This window comes from Lagopus muta, chromosome 1, assembly GCF_023343835.1.
Source record: "Lagopus muta isolate bLagMut1 chromosome 1, bLagMut1 primary, whole genome shotgun sequence".
Taxonomy (NCBI): domain Eukaryota; kingdom Metazoa; phylum Chordata; class Aves; order Galliformes; family Phasianidae; genus Lagopus; species Lagopus muta.
Genome location: NC_064433.1, coordinates 190,787,307 through 190,803,605, shown reverse-complemented (window position 1 = coordinate 190,803,605; position 16,299 = coordinate 190,787,307). Strand labels below are relative to the sequence as shown.

The 16,299-nt window shown below is 42.3% G+C and overlaps 1 protein-coding gene across 1 annotated transcript in view; it reads right to left on the bottom strand.

The window, feature by feature from the left end:
- NARS2 (asparaginyl-tRNA synthetase 2, mitochondrial) overlaps positions 1-16,299 on the bottom strand; it is a 51,405-nt gene that overhangs the window by 21,077 nt on the left and 14,029 nt on the right. The window contains exon 6 of the mRNA XM_048933796.1: positions 12,736-12,836. Coding sequence (XP_048789753.1) covers positions 12,736-12,836 — 101 coding nt within the window. The remainder of the gene's footprint in view (positions 1-12,735; positions 12,837-16,299) is intronic.

Genomic DNA, 16,299 nt, shown 5'->3' with positions numbered 1-16,299 from the left:
CAAAGCACAGCAGAGAAGAGAGAGTCCTGCTGCTGATGCTATAGGACTGGTGTTAGCAGGATGAATGTATGCTGTACAGCTCGCAGTGACAGGATTAAAGTTTATCCCTGAAAGGCCTTTTAGGAGAATGGATGGAGCTCCTTCCAACCAGCTGAGAATGGTTCAGCTAAATGCAGTTCCTACAGAACACATCTGGGATAGCATCTTACACTGACGCAATCAGTGCATTTCCTATTATGAAGTTTTTCCTCCAGCAACCTTCTGGGAAGCCTAAGTGTCTCCCCTCCAGCCACGCTGAGTTGCACGACAAAGGATACAAGGCCTTTTTGATGATCCCTTCCTAAAAATTCTTCTTAACAAAGAGCAATGCTCCTTTCAAATCTTACTTTAACTGTGGGGAAATTGCACTCCAAGCAACGTTTTTATACTGCAGGCTACAAGAAGGTGGGCTCCTGGACATCTTCTGCTCCCCCATCAGATCCCATGGCAGCTGTCTTTTCTGCCACACTGCAGGGGAGGCAAACCACGAATAGGGTAGAGATAGAGCTGTTTCAGAAAAAAAACATGGACTGGGCAGCAGGTCCCTTCAGTACACAACTAATTTGTCATTATTTTTAAGAGTTGACAATGTTTAGGGGAAAAAGGACACAATCAGTGGAGATCAGGCACAGTTTAACACCCATGAAAGGATGTGTGTTATCTGCAGGGTTTGGCATTTGACTTGTATCTTCTGCAAGCTTTCTGCTCAGTGAGGATGTTTACTAGGGATTTTTGCACAAATTAAATTTTTAAATTGAAATTTAAACAAAAAAATGCTACCAAAAAGCTATGTTTTTCCTATACCCTTTAAGGAGGCATCTGTGTGGCAAACAAAGACGCATGCATGTTTTGGTTCACTCATCTGTTCTCTCATATCACATGACAGATAAATGCTATGATCAAAAACAGCAGCACTTTCTTCTTCCTTGAGCTGTTAGTTGTATACACATTAGAAAACAGTTCCTGGCCAAGATTTCAAGTACACAGCCTGCCTGTAGGCTTATTCTCCCTACTGGCTGTGCTTTCTCCATTCAAACAAATACAGTTTGTCTGCTTTCAGAAACCACAGCTCCCGCTCCTGAGCTCTGACTCCATACATGACCACAACATCTCTGCTGCTAACACCAGATTTTGCAGCAAATCCTTTTATCCAGGATCCCTTTCAGCATGCTTCTTTCCCCTGTGCTTGATAGGACATTATTGTGAACTTCTGCCCTGCCTTGATCGTCCTCCTTCAAACTGTCCTATGCTACAGTGCCTATAAAAACCTCAGTGATGTTTGGATAAGTGATATTCCAACACCATTGCTCACAACACTGGTCAGTATTACCTCATCGGTTCCTTGTCCTCTCCCATCTGGAGCCATCTGTTGTCTCAGGTTCTAGAGAAATGCATGTTCTTCCTCACACCACTTTTTTTTTTCCTCTCCATGTTCCTACAGCACCTGGCACAACAAGGTCTTGGATCCAAAGCTTAAAAGTCTCAACTGCTATAGCAATACAAACAACAAACATAAAACAATGACTCACTCGGCCAAAATGGTTTAATGCTTAAGGCTGAGCTGGTCAAAAACTTGCTATGGAGCTTCACAGGACACAGAGGCTGGCCTGCAGTGGGAAGCAGGAGCTAGACACACATTTCTCAAGGCACAAATCACTGACATGTAATTTGGTGCAGGACATTGTAGCAGATTACAGACTCCAGCAATAAAGACTATTGTGAGTACTCTGAACTGTCCTTATTTCTTACTCGACAGCAGCTCAAACATGATGGCTAGTTATTTATCTTCCAAGGGGCTCGCTGACTGCAGGCCATCTGAAAAAATAAAAAATAAGAACAACTATTGCTCCAAGATGTCAAGTGTGGTCAAACACTTCACAGCCACAGATGGATTTTGCACTGCTAGAATAAAGCCTCTCTGTGCCAGACATTTTGGGGAGGACAAGTACAGAACAGCTCTCTCAGAACACTGATTCCAGCTTCTTCTCAGCTCAAGCCACCCTGCTGGGACCAATCTGGGACAAGTACACAGAGTAGCACCTACATGGATAAAAAACATCAGCCCTGAAGCTTCATGGACTATTCAAGGTGCTCAACAACAGCAACAATAAGGATGTAAGACTTTACACAAATGCAGGCTGTACAAATCTCACCTCAAATTGTTCTTCAGCTGCATGTCTGCAGTATCATACCGAGCATGTATAAATACATTAGAAAGCAGACACTGGAGCTGGTTCTGCTTCAATGTTACGGTACCAAGGGCATTTTGTTCTGTATGCATTTGTTCTGTATGCATTTGACACCTAGCACAATGGAGCCTCAGTCCAGGGCTGTATCTCCTATGCCAATATCATTTACATTCCCAAACCTCTGCGAGATTTTCTCCAGCATTTAAAAATGGCTTGAAAATATTGGCTCAGACTCCAAAATGTGCCTAGGTAAAAAAAAAAAAACCAAAACAACAACAACAACAAAATGAACAACAATCTGTTGAGCCCTTTGCTTTATCCACTACAGGCAGAGCAGTATAATGTCTGGAATGCTAGCTGTCCTTTCATCTGCTATAACAGTACAGAAGAGAGGTTTTGAAATGATTCCCTTTGCAGCCAACTTGACCCAGAGCTCCAGATCAGAGCTCTCTGGTCAGCAAGTCCGAGTGCATTTATTCAGTTCCCAGATGCTGCTGGGGTTAAAAACAAGAAGGTAGCACAGAGTTGCTTAATTAATCGCTCCCCTTCTGGGACAGTATATTCCCTATACAGTTTCCTGGGCATGCCTGAGAATTTAAGCAGGAGGCCAAGAGAATACCCACTGCATTCCCCAACAAAATACAGGGCCCCATCCTGCAGAAAGCTGAGCTTGCAATCCAGCCAAGAGCTCAGGTATCTTCAAGGTGCAGGCTCACAGGAGTCCCTCTGAAAGCAGAAATCACTGCTTGGGTGCACTGCTGGAGTACTGCCCTCCTCTGCACTGAAAGACACCTAGGGGAGGCTGTGTTTGTGATCTCCACCTGTAAAATATCCAGGAAGGGAGAAACTTCTTCCTCCTGCAAGCTTACACATTACTAAAACAATCTACAGTCTTGTCTCCCATGCAAAGAACTTTACAGCATGCAGAATGAAAACTCATTTCATTCAAACTGGTTGATAATTCATTAGTAAAGCACTGATAGAAATCAACGGAGAAGTATAAAGTATCTGTGCCCAAAGCTGCTTGAAATTGTCCTTTTAATTAAACTCACACAATGTTTGTGGGCCTGAGCATCTCTGCCTTCCTGGCAATTTTTACACTGCAATTCAAATATAATTAATTGTGCTGATGGTTCCCAAGCCAGAAGTGGATTGAGCTGCTTTTTCTGAGCCAGGACTTCATGCTGTTACTGCAGTAATAAAGACTTATTTGTGCTGTCGAACCAAGGGGATCTAACTCTGAGCAAGGCAATTAATCAAAAAGATGCAATTCCTGCACAGTCAGCTTACAGCCTATGCCAAGGTCACACCACACACTGGTGACACAGCTGGAGACAGAAGCTGGTTGTTGTGACTCAGGGCTAAGCACTAAACCACACCAGCGTGCAGCTGTTTATTTCTTCAGAGCTCTCATTCTCATCCCAAAATACTACAGGTGCCTGCTTAACCCAGAATACAGCAATGACATACCAGGTCTATGGGCAGGAATTCAGCTGGAAGGTGATTTGTGCCAATTCTTATCTTTGGCCACAGTGAATGACCCTTCAAAACAATGTATTCCACCTCGTATTCTTCCACAGGACCCACCCCTTGATATACATTAAAATCCTGATTGCAAGAAAATCTAGAAGCAATAGGTTGTACTTGAAGGGTAAAACAACATGTAACATCAGCAGAGGAGGAGAGAGAAGAGCAAGGTGACCGTAAAGATCAGGAGTGCAGCTTTGTCAACTACACTGTCCTTTCCTTTGGAAAGGGAAGAAATCACTAAAGCAAGCTGATGAGCAGATTTGCTCTGCTGCCAGGAGCCATCACTTGGCTGCAACGCTTGACCCAAACACAACTGGGATATTCAGGCATGTTGAAATATGTATGTTGAAAGATGTTGTGGCCCAATACAAGAAGCTGTATGCACAAACATGACCATTCAAACCTATCAATCCAATATCTCCAGCTTCTTGTTTTCAGAGGGGCTGGAAACACTGAGCTCCTAAAGATGCTGGGAAGGTAGGTATAGGTGCTCAGCAGTTTGAAGAACCTGTGGTTGTGGGACAGTGTTTTACATCTTTGATCTGAGTGGACTATGTTAAAGAGAAACCTAAGAGTTGGACAGAAGTATCTGTTTTTTAACCTCAATGTAAAACTAACATTCCCATGACTGTTGTTTGGTGGTTTGGATTTTGTGCAATCAAAATGTTCATGGTTTTGCTGAAAAGTCAGCGAGAGGAGACATGCATTTTATCTAGAAAAAGAAGCAGAAAAAGGAGTTTTAAAGGATTCCTCACAGAATGTGTCACTTCCACCTGCCCGTGAGGAAAAGCTGCATCTTGACAGGGCCTTTTACAGCAGCCTGTGAGGCTCAGGCCTGGGCAGCAGAGCTGAGATGCTGAGTGCTCCGGTTCCAATTCATGCTGTGACAAGATGGGACTGTATTTCCTTCTGTAGGCAGTCAAAAATAAACACACATATTAAAAAAAATTATATTGTCTAAGTTCCCAGACGGGGATTGGGAAGTGCCAGACTTCCACCCCAGCCAGCCAGCAGCAACGCAGCAGTTTCCCTTGCTGTGACTTCCAAAGGGCAGAGTCCTACCAGCAGCTTCTCCCCAACCACATCATATTCTCTGGCTTCAGCAGCAAGGCTCCTCTCCAGGCCACCCATCTCTGCTTGACAAAGATCCAGGCACAAATGAATGAATAGCAATGTGATCCATACTCTCCAACTATCTGGTAAAGCACCCCACACTTTCCTTATGAAGCCTCACTGCACACCTAGGCTTCCTATTGTGAGTTTACAGGTGGCAGGAGAACAGGGGAGACACAAAGAGTTATTTGGAGCCATACAACCTCTTCTGCTCGAGGCTCAAAGATCTCATCAGCATGTGCCCTCTGCCCTTTTATGAGTCTCTGTAGTACTTTATTCTCTTTGGATTCTTGTTTTGTTTTAATTCTGTTATTATGATTTCTAATTTGAGTCAATAAAGCAACCAATTAGCAATGATAACTCGAGATGGGCTGATGAGAGCCACCAAAGCACTTCAGCATTTATTCAAATAATTTTCCATGCCCCAGATAAAAGAGAACTTCCACAAAGAAGTGATACAAAATGTATCATGCATTTAAATAAAGCAAGGTCCAAAGGTCTCTTTCAAAATTTATTCATTCCAGTGACTCCAACTCTAAGCAATAAAAATACATTACCACCATGGGAGAAAAAAAAGAAAAAAAGAAAGCAACTGTGATAAATCCTTTTTCTTCCAGAGTGGAAAAATCACATGTTCTCCATAAGCTGCATTTTAATAACTTTAAGAAGGATTTTTTTTTTGTCAGCTTTTTTTCAAATGGACACTGGCTCTCCCAGCTCCACAAATATGAATGGCAGCCCAAAACCACATTGGTGGGTGCACCATTGCATAAAGAGTAGCATAGTTGGAGCCCCACTTGAAAGTTTGGGTGAGGCTGTTTAAAATTTGCAAGGCCCCGAGATCTACAGTGATAAGTAAATAATTATTTTAAGTATAGTTTTAAAAGGTTATATTCAATGCAACACACTCTAGTTGATTATAAAATATCCATCTCTATATATTCTACCTCGGTGCAATAACTGCAAAAGGAGCAAAAGGAGATGGAGCTGCCTGCCTTAATGCCTAATACTGCAGCCATTTCCTGGGCCATAAAGCCACCCTGGGAAGCAGGAGCTGCTGGAACACAAGGCATATTCAGGCTAGATATTAAGAAAAATCTCTTCTCCAAAAGAGCAGTAGTGCACTGGGACAGGCTGTCCAAGGAAGTGGTGGAGTCCCATCCCTGGAGGTGCTCAAGGACCCGTGGATATGTGCCATGAGGGATGTGATTTAGTGGGCATGGAGATGATGGGTTGATGGCTGGACTAGATTATCACAGAATCATAGAATCACCAAGGTGGGAAAAGACCTCAAGATCATCCAGTCCAACTGTACACCAATCACCAGTATTTCCTCACTAAACTACGCCCCTCAGTGCAACATCTATATGCTTCTTGAACACCTCTAGGGATGGTAACTCCACCACCTTCACAGGCAGCCCATTCCAGAAGCTGACCACTCCTTCAGAGAAGAAATTTTTCCTAACATCCAACCTGAATCTCCCCTGACACAACTTGAGGCCATTCCCTCTCGTCCCATTGTTAAATAAGGTCAACAAGAGCAATAAGGCCACCTCTTCCCCAGACCAAACAACCCCCTTCTTCCACTCTGCCCCACACCTGTAACAATGCCTAGGGTTGTTGTGGCCTAAGTGCAGGATCACTTGGTCATGTCAAAGTTCATCCTATTGGTCTCAGTCTAGCAATCCAGTCCGTCCACGTCTCTCTGTAGGGCCTTCCTACCTCCCAGGCAGATTGACATGTCCTGCCAACTTGGTGTCATTTCCAAACCTACTGAGGGTGCACTCAATGCCCTCATCCAGGTCAGCAATCAAGATACTGAACAGAACAGGTCAGAATACCAACCCCTGGGGAACACCACTGGTTCATCATTGGTTGCCAACTGGACTTAACTCCATTCATCACCACCCTCTCTGGCCTGCCAGCCAGCTCTTTTATCTGTCCAAGTCATGGGCAGCCAGCTTCTCCAGGAGAATACTGTGGGAGACTTAGAATTAACTTAGAATCATCAAGGTTGGAAAAGACCACTATGTTTATCCCCTTCAAAGCAATCAAGTTTGCCACATCAGCAACTGTGCATCAGGTAAGCTGCAGCACAGAGCACCCGCAGCCTCTTGCTTGCCTCTCTCACAAAGAACAAGTTTATGGAAACCACCATGAATGTGGCTACAATGGGACATGGAGATGGCTGTAATGGCCCTGTCACAACTCACAAAGCCACAGATCCTTCCCTTCATCAGACATGAAGGTTTGGCTTGGCACACTTGAAGCTGTATGAGGCCCTAGACAAGTCTGGACGTTTAGATCTGCTGACCTGGATCCTGAAGCATCTACTAGTGCTTTGAACAGGGATGACAAGAAAGGGTAAAGGATTTAGGAGAGACACAGAATAGCTTACCTTTGCTTAGCTAGGAGGACCTGGAGTTTTGGATGATGATACTTTTCACCAGATCAACATAAAACCTGTTCTGACTCTACCTGCACATGTTTTACAGCCACATGAGAAAGTAAAGAGCACAGTTCAAGACATTGCTGGGACTACACTCAGCCCTACATGTATGGATGGGTACGGTCAGCACATTCCCTTTGCTTCCTCTCCCAAAAATGTGAAGATGTAGAAAAGACCAAGTGGGTATCTATGTAAAGCCCCAACCAGCCAAGCAGCCCCAGGCACTCCACAGAGCTTTTGAACTGGGCTTCCCAGTGATACAAAGTCGTTAACTGCTGCAGTCATGTACCAGGCTGAAGCATGCAGTAATTGATTAAAACCAGACATGTCACAGATGCTTTTTATAGCTCCAGTTAAGTGGCAGCTTAATTAATGGAAGTTAGCGTGCTAATTATAAGAGTCTGTGTTGTGAGTCAGACTCAACTGTTGCACAAGAAATGTCAGAGATTTTTTTAGGGATCCAATATAAATAATTACACTTCTATTTGTTAATTTTTAGCAACAGGAATGCTATACAACTGGACATCATTCTTGCAGCTGCATCTGAAAGTATTTGAAATAGTACAATGTAGAGCAAATATTTGCTTGAGGTCAATGCAATTTTTTCCATAATTATCAAGTCATTTCAGAGTCAAATTTTAAGGCTGCATTTGCCAGACTGCCAGAAGAAAAGCCACTTTTACAGAAGAAGGCCTCACACGCATCTTTGTGCAGCTCTGCAATATCTTCTTGAACATCAATCCAAACAGACAGCTCTCTTTCACCACTGCTTTGAAAAGCAGTGAAATGAAATCTGTGCATTCTTCTGAAACCAACAGGAAATTCACGCTTTTAGCTCTCTGCAAACTCAGGGTAGACACAGCTAACATGGTCTGAATGACAGAGATTTTTTTTAGAGTCTCTCTAAAACCAGAAAAGCCAGTTGCATGATTGCAGATAATATCTGGAATTAGAAGGAAACCAGTAAAATCCACAATCTCTTAGAAACCAAGAGGATGTGCTTAAGGAGATGAGAGCAAAATCAATTATGTTTCAACTAAACCAAGTTTGATAATTAGACATTAACAGGCAGATGTCAGTGCAAAAGGCTGAGAATGTAGTTTAGGCAGAAAAATACAAGTGCTAGGGAGAGATGCTGAACTAGAGATGGTTCATTCAGATGGTTCTGTGCATGAGATCAGCAAAGACAGAAATGGGAAAGAAGTCAAGAATAAACTTAGAATGGCAGAACAATTCAAGCTGGCAGGGATTTTGAGAGGTTGCTAGCCCAACCTGCTGCTCAAAGCAGGGTCAGCAAGAAGATTAGAACAGGGTTATCTGGGCTTTCTCCAGCTCTTGTCTTAGAAAACCTCTGAGGATACAAACTGCACAAGCTCCCTCAGTAATCTTCTCTGATGCTTGACTGATCTCTTCATGAACTTTTTCCCCTGTAAATATTCAGAAGTTCTCACTGCTACCTATGCCCATTTTCTCCTGCCATTCTGTCACTCACCACTGCAAAGATTCTGTGACTGTCTTCTCGACAACCTCTATGCAGGTATTAGCAGGCTCCTAGAATGTTGCACCTAAGCTTTTTGCTCATTTGTAGGAAAACATGAGATTAATAGGAGATGAGAAGCCTATTGGGGGACTGAAGAGAGGGAAGAAATAGAGCTAGGGAGGGCGAGAAAAGAGAAAACTTCTGTGATTTAGGGAAGGGATAGGCTCCAGAGTTATCTACAAGAGCAGCTCCAGTGAAACTAATGATGCAAAAGGCAGAACAGACAGTGCCTGACATGGAATGAGAGGCCAGGACAACCAGAGCAAAACAATGATGTAAGCTATTAGCAACAAGGCTGAAAAGAGAGGAGCAGGTAGATCTTGTGGGAAGTTCAGATGGGCGAAAGGAGAAATAAATGAGTAAATAAGCCCAGTGAGCTTTACTTCTTGGCAACAGTTGGTTTTGGCTGTCTGCAGCATGACTTTGAATCATCAACTCTCACAGACCCTCCAGCCTAGTTCAAATCCCCAAAAGGGCCTTTATGCTCACAGGAGGGTTGGAGGAAATACCACAAGGACCAGTGACCTCACAGCTAACCAGTGACATTTTAAACCAGATATTGGGGCGCACACAGTCCTACAAACCTCTACCCACAGTGTTTACTGACTCATTTAGGATTTAGAAGGCTACAGAGCTGTATTACTGAATGAAGACTTTTTTTGGAGACCTCAGTCAGCCTCTAGATTTATAGCAGCTGACAGTGATTCAGACACGCTGAGCAGTCAACCTAGATGCCGTCACTACAAATGAAATGAGAAGTTGTGCCAACTAGGCCATTGGTGTCACGCCGAGAGACAAGACGAACTCCTCTGACCTTGCTTTCAATAACAAGCACACACAGCTTAGTAGATAGTCAATAAATACAGGAACTCCTCTTTTCTCCTTTTTCTTCAGAGACAAAGATTCAAAACTCCTAAGTCATAACTGCTCAACTGCTCTACTTCCATCATCAGAAATAGCACACTGTAAAATAGAGCCCAGGTCTCTGGACAACACAGACATCATGTCCTAACAGTGACACCCCACAGACTGCAAATGAACTCTCAGCAAGGACAGCAGAAGGCTTGGATCCAGACACATCTGGTAAGTCTTCCCATACGGCCCCTGCCCAGACTTTTCCAACCACAGCTTGCAGCCTGCTCATGAGCTCTGAAAAGCTAAAAGCAAGCTCCATGCAAACATGACTGTCTGCCCAGTTGACTTTCTGTCCCCTAGAAAACCCCATGGAAAAATTCCTCTCATACCTGTCTTGCACCACCCCTGGTTTGTAATGGATTTGCTCAGGATCTGCCTCTGCACTTCCATTTCCCACAGCAAGTCAGAGCAGGAAACAAGCCAAGATCAGATGAGGAAGGTCTGTCTCCCAAATATTTCTACCTTAGTCTCATGAGATTCTCGCAGATTCTCATAGACCAGTTGTTCCTGAAAATGGTATGACTGATGCAAGTCAACACTTATATAAGCAAAAGGGAATTACTGAAGAATAGTTCATTTTTGGGGCACAAAGAAAAATAAATTCGGTTAAAACACAACTGACAGAAAGGGTAAATTTCATTGGATCAAATCTAAAACACATAATTCTACACTGTTTTGACTGCTTTGTTTACTAAGAGGACCAATGTATTTCCACTTTTGGGAAAAGGACTGGCGTTTTCATGCTTTGAAAGCATCATGAGAACAAGTTTGTTTGCCAAGCAGATTTCGTTACTACTATGCACTTGAATTATTTGATTGTGTAAGAATCCTATCACAGACTAATATCCAACTTTCTTCACACAAGAAACCAGAAATAAAGATCTTCTCAGTACCTGAAGGGTTTCCCAGCTTTAAGATAGCTAATATCCCAATTCCACAGCAAAGCATCACATTTCTGCATCTAGAAGAGCATGATCTATTTTTGAAGGCTGAAGGGATGCAAAGCACTTGAGTTCTAGGCCTCAAAAACCCACTAAATAAAATAAAAACACGAAGAGTGGGTTCACAGAGCAGCTATGCCCCATTACGAACAAAAACCACTTATCTAAATTTAGACAGCACTGGATCCATTTAAATGCCTGTAAGAACAGCATGCTACTGTCAAACAAGAACACAAAGCTGTAATACAATGTACTGCATTCAGAAGAGCATTGATTTTTTTTGCCCATCTTTGCAGAGCAAGGTGCACGTGAATGACAGCAATGGAAAAAATAGTTAGCAGACAGGTCCTGCATCTGCCCAATTGAGCCTTCTGCTCAATCCCAGGGCAGGCTGTGTACTATTTAAAGGGAACAGACTGATGTACGAGGGCGAGATTGTATTTCAAGTTAATCATTACAATCCATACTTTTCTTTGCACTTATTTGATTCGTGGAATTACGTCTTTCAATAAAGGTCACAAGGCATGAAAGCCAATTAAGTCTGACACGTACGAGTGGATGTCATCCCATCTTCTTTCAGGGATGCAAAACTCTATGGTTAAACAAACCTCATTATCTTGCCTCAGATAATGTCTGAGATGACGCATCAGCCTTTGGCTGCCAAGTGACCTGTGCTTCTGTCACAACAGCCAGGGCACCACATGAGAGCAAGTCAAAAACATCCTGTCCATTGAGAACCTCTGGCTTGAGTATTTTAGCAGATCCCAGCTGTCTAGGTGGTCTGAGATACAGTCTCACAGACAGAATAAACAAGGCAGAAAACAGATTTCTGAAGAAATTGCTATTTTTATTTGCAGGCAAAACTTTAACAACTTCACTGCAACTATTTACTTACCAGCAGTCAAATGCACTCTGCAACACTGATTAAACAGAAAGCAGCTAAACATTTATGATTTGGTTCTCAACACTGGAATGGCGTGGACAACAACTTACGCTGTGACTGTCAGAAATATTCAGAGTCTACACGAAAAGGCAGGCTGTTCAACTTCTAACCATGTTTTCTAAAGCTAGGGTTTTATTCCTCTCGTTTTCAGGAGACTTGCATCTAATTAGTTACCTAACAGTAACTAATCACTTCAGAAAGAGCTCTGTATCCCCTGTAAGTGCATGTCAAACCCCCTCAGCAACTGAGAAAAAGACACAGACCTACGTGACCTGTGATAGGCTTTACCAGCAATTCAGCTGGCTGACAGCAACTTGGCTGAAGCACCACATCTGAGGATAACCCACATTTTAAGTGTTCAGAGAACTTTGCTTTCTGACTCCTTCTGCTTGACAAACTATTTTAATTTACTTGGAGAATTTGGTGTAGATGAGCATAACATTCCCTCAACAAACACAAATGTGTCTCTGACAGATTATGACACTTTCACCCCTTGCAGTCTCAGTGAAACATTAATATCAAAAGCTTAGGGATTTTTAGATTTTTGAATTAAAGTCAGTATTAACTATTCAATTGTGATCACTTTGGTGGCCAGACTGAACATAGCATTAAGTGTGAAAGCGATGAAACATGAGAATTGAAAACTGGCAGGGGGAAGAAACACAACAGAAAGACTGTAGACACAAATGTAGGTTGGAATGAAAAGAAAAAAAGAAGAAAGTAATGTGATTGCTCAAGTTAAAAAGAATTTCTGAGACACAGTAAATGTGAAGAACAACAAACAGACATTTAAGATATTACAACTGTTGATTAAAAACCTCTTGTCATTCCTATAAGGATGCATCCAGTATTCCCAATCCACACCAGATACGTAGCAACAAAATCTAGTTCACAGTCCAGAACCAAAAGTTCAGCTTCTTTCACCTACATACATTGACCTTTCACATCATCATCCAGGCACTGCTGCTCATTTTCTTTCTGGTGCACGTTGCAGATATCTAATGGGTAACAATGGGGCACAACTGCCAAATGAAAGGATATCACAGATCAAACCAAAAACGTGTAGTTTTGCTCACCCTGCCATTGCTTCCAAATGGAGCTGGCCAGAAACTGTAAGGAAGGTGGGCACATCAAAGAAGTGGTTCTTTTCCACAGATTCTTTTGCCTCCTGTGATGTCTGCAAATAAAAAATCCACAGTTGGTCTATCAGTGTTTGAATAAAGCACCCCATTTCTTTTTTTTTTTTCCCTCCTAACAACTTACATCACAGTCCACCCAAACACCTCTGAGAAGGAACCCAACAGTTGTAGATGATGTTACCCATCTTTGCTCAGACAACTAAGAGGCTCTATAAACAATTCAAACAAAAGACAGGAGAACAAAAATAACCCACATGATAAAGTACTCTCGGAGACTTCTCTTTGCAGGGCTTTGAAGCACCTGAAGTGGCTGCATAGTAAAAAGTCAAACTCTAAGCTGGAAACAGCACAGCTCCCCACTTCCACTTTCAGTGATTTATGAAGATGTGGGTTGGAGGTATCACAACTAACAGAACAAGTGAAGTGTTGCACATTCCACCTGCATCACCAAGAAAGTTTAGACATGTCAACACAGAGGAAAAACAAACAGTTCTTTCAGATATTTCTCAGAATGACAGGGATTGTAAATTAGATGCAGAACAATTAGTTTTATCAGTTCAGCTGCAGAGAAGCAACTCGCTGAAGTGACACAGCTTCACAGGGTTTGACCATCAGCCCAAAACCTTTCAAGGGCAGTGGAGAGTTCTTACCAACTAAAAAAATTCATGACTCTTCCCTTCTCACTCTTGCCCTCGTATGTTGGATATATACATCAGGAGCTCTGAATTCTACTAAGTAAACAACTATGTAACGTATGTATTTAAGTATGGGTGAGTTGAAACAGAAACGGTATTGCAGAAAAGAAGGAGATGATAAAGCAAAGGAAAATAAAGTGACAAGAAGGACATCTGCACCATTTAAAAAGCAAATCAGAGAATACAGGCGGTGGAAGATCAGATTCTCTAGGATCGCCTCTAGGTTTTAGCTCCAAGGCAGAGTAAAACATATCGTAGCTAAAGGCTCTGCCCATCCAGGAACTTGGGAGAAGGTGGAGAAATGATGTACCGTGTTTATAGGAAATAAAAACACACCATGAAAAGTGTACAAACTGGATCATCTGTTGAGCAGCTCCCCTATGAAGACAGGCTGAGGGAGATGGGCTCGTCCAGCCTGGAGAAGAGGAGGCTGCAGGGTGACCTCATTGCAGCCTTTTAGTACCTAAAAGGAGCCTACAAACAGGAGCGGAGTCAATTCTTTGCAAGGGTAGATAATAGCAAGACAAGGGAAAATGGTTTTAATTTGAAGGAGGGAAGATTTAGGCTGGATGTCAGGGGGAAGTTCTTTACAGAGAGAGCGGTGAGGTGCTGGAACAGCTGCCCAGAGAGGCTGTGGATGCCCCGTCCCCGGAGATGTTCAAGGTAGGTTGGATGGGGCTCTGATCTAGGATTAAATGTGTAGGTTGGTGGCCCTGCCTGTGGCAGGGGGTTGGAGCTTGAAGATCTTTGAGCTCCCTTCCAAGCCATTCTGTGATTCCATGAGGGACAATTTGCTCAGCAACATTCAAAAGAGTGACAGCAGTGTATCAACCTTGTCTCTAAACAGAAAACTCTATTTTTCATTCTTTCCTACCAAGAAGAATAATGAATGGGAAGAATCTCTACCATTACAACGGTCAATAGCATTTCTTTCAAAATTCAATTTCAAGCCTATTGAAAAAGCAGATGAGTATTTTCCATGCTGGTACACTCTTTTAATAACAGTTACAATCAGTGCTATTTCTTGTTCATAGACAAGTGATTTTTTTCCTCACTAGTAAAACAAAAACCAACAGCAAAAGAAAAGCAATGGAATATCCTCTTAAGGCTTCATTGTTTTTCAGTCTTCAGAAAAGAACTACAACAACCTGGATTTGGAAACATCACAGCACAGACATTGTATAGGCACTGAAAAACGTTTCATTTCAGCTTTTGCCCATTAGTTCTGGTCTCCAGATATTTCAGTATAAAAAACTACATGTAATGGAAAATTTAGCAAGTTCAGCAATTATGAAAGAAGCCTGAAATAAATTCCATTCAAGTGAGGCATATTTTCAGGTTTTAATTTCCAGGTATGAAAGAGAAACTGAAAGACCTTTGCAATGATACCTTCATAAATCATTTAAAAATTATGCTTCACTATTTTCCTGAACACCAAGTAACAGCAATGAGCCCTTGGAGCGAAGAAAGATGCAGGAGTACTCATGATAGATGATAATGCAGTGAGTCCAGCAAAGGTGATGAAGGAACTGGAGCATCTTTCAGATGAGCAGAGACAGAGAGCTGTGACTGCTCACCTTGGAGAACAAGAAGCTCAGGGGGAGCGCATCATTGTCCACAAATACCAGAAAGGAGAGTGCAAAGAAGACAGTGCCAGGTCCTCTTGCAAGTGGTGCCCAACCACAAGAAAAGAGAAGATAAAAACACCGTGTCATTCGATCTGAAGAAGTTTTACTTTTTTTTCAAACAGTGGCATGGACTAAGGAAGCTCCGGCTGCAGAGATGTCCAGAATTCAAGTGGACTCAGCCCCAGACAGCTTGTTCCACCTGGCTCTGCCTGAGCAGCAGTTGGACTATGTCTAAAGGTAACAATTCTGTCATTTATTCTTTATTTATTTATTTTTTAAACAAAAAACAGTAAGATAAATGAGATCACAGCAGCATCTTCTGTATCTCAACATCATCCCTAAGCTTTAGAGGAGTCAGTGGTTCAGGAAAATGAAAGAAACTCTGAAGATAATTTGAGGCTTTGTTGATCTATGTTCACTTCAAAATGAGTACTTTCTTCTGAGATAAATTTGGAATACTTTTCAAAGAGTAGGTCCTAGAATTTTAAGCTAAGTGCTACCAGCTCAACAAAGCGCACTACTGCCTCTAGCCACCCTGCTCCTCAGCTTGCTTTGTCATGGGGATGTTGCTCAGCTCAGGCTTGCCTGCCAGCCTTTGATATTCTACAACATGCCATTTTTCTCAATGAGTTGGAAGATGTTGCTTTTTTGTTCTTAAAAAGCTTCGCTGCTCATCACAAAGATTAAAAAGAAAAAAAGGAGACTGTCAAAGGCCTCAGATCATAGAGCAGTTTTATCTCTTTACATCATCAAGCTAAAGAAAAGAGCAAGCCTGCCTTGATACACAAAGATCAATGGAAGTAAGACAATTTGTTGCTGCAACCCCAGGACGGCTTCCTTTGTTTCATAGGTTTTGTAGTTCTAAAAAAGAAAACAAGGATGCAGAAGCAGGCCCCTATTGTTTTCTTCAAATAAATCCAGTGTATTTATTCAAAAACAATATGGATATTAATAAACATTCAAGCATCCACATACCACAGTCCCAGAGCCATGCCCATAGAACCAGAGAGAAGAGCCATGTACCACCCCAGCTCATCCTACTGGAAGTTTAGTTCAGTAACATTCCTTATCCCACCAGTGAAAAATCCCACCTAATCCTGTAGGATGCGACTTCTAAACAATGAGAAAAAGACAGACTAGAAGCAGGAAAAGAACAGAAGAAATCAGCCATGAAATCT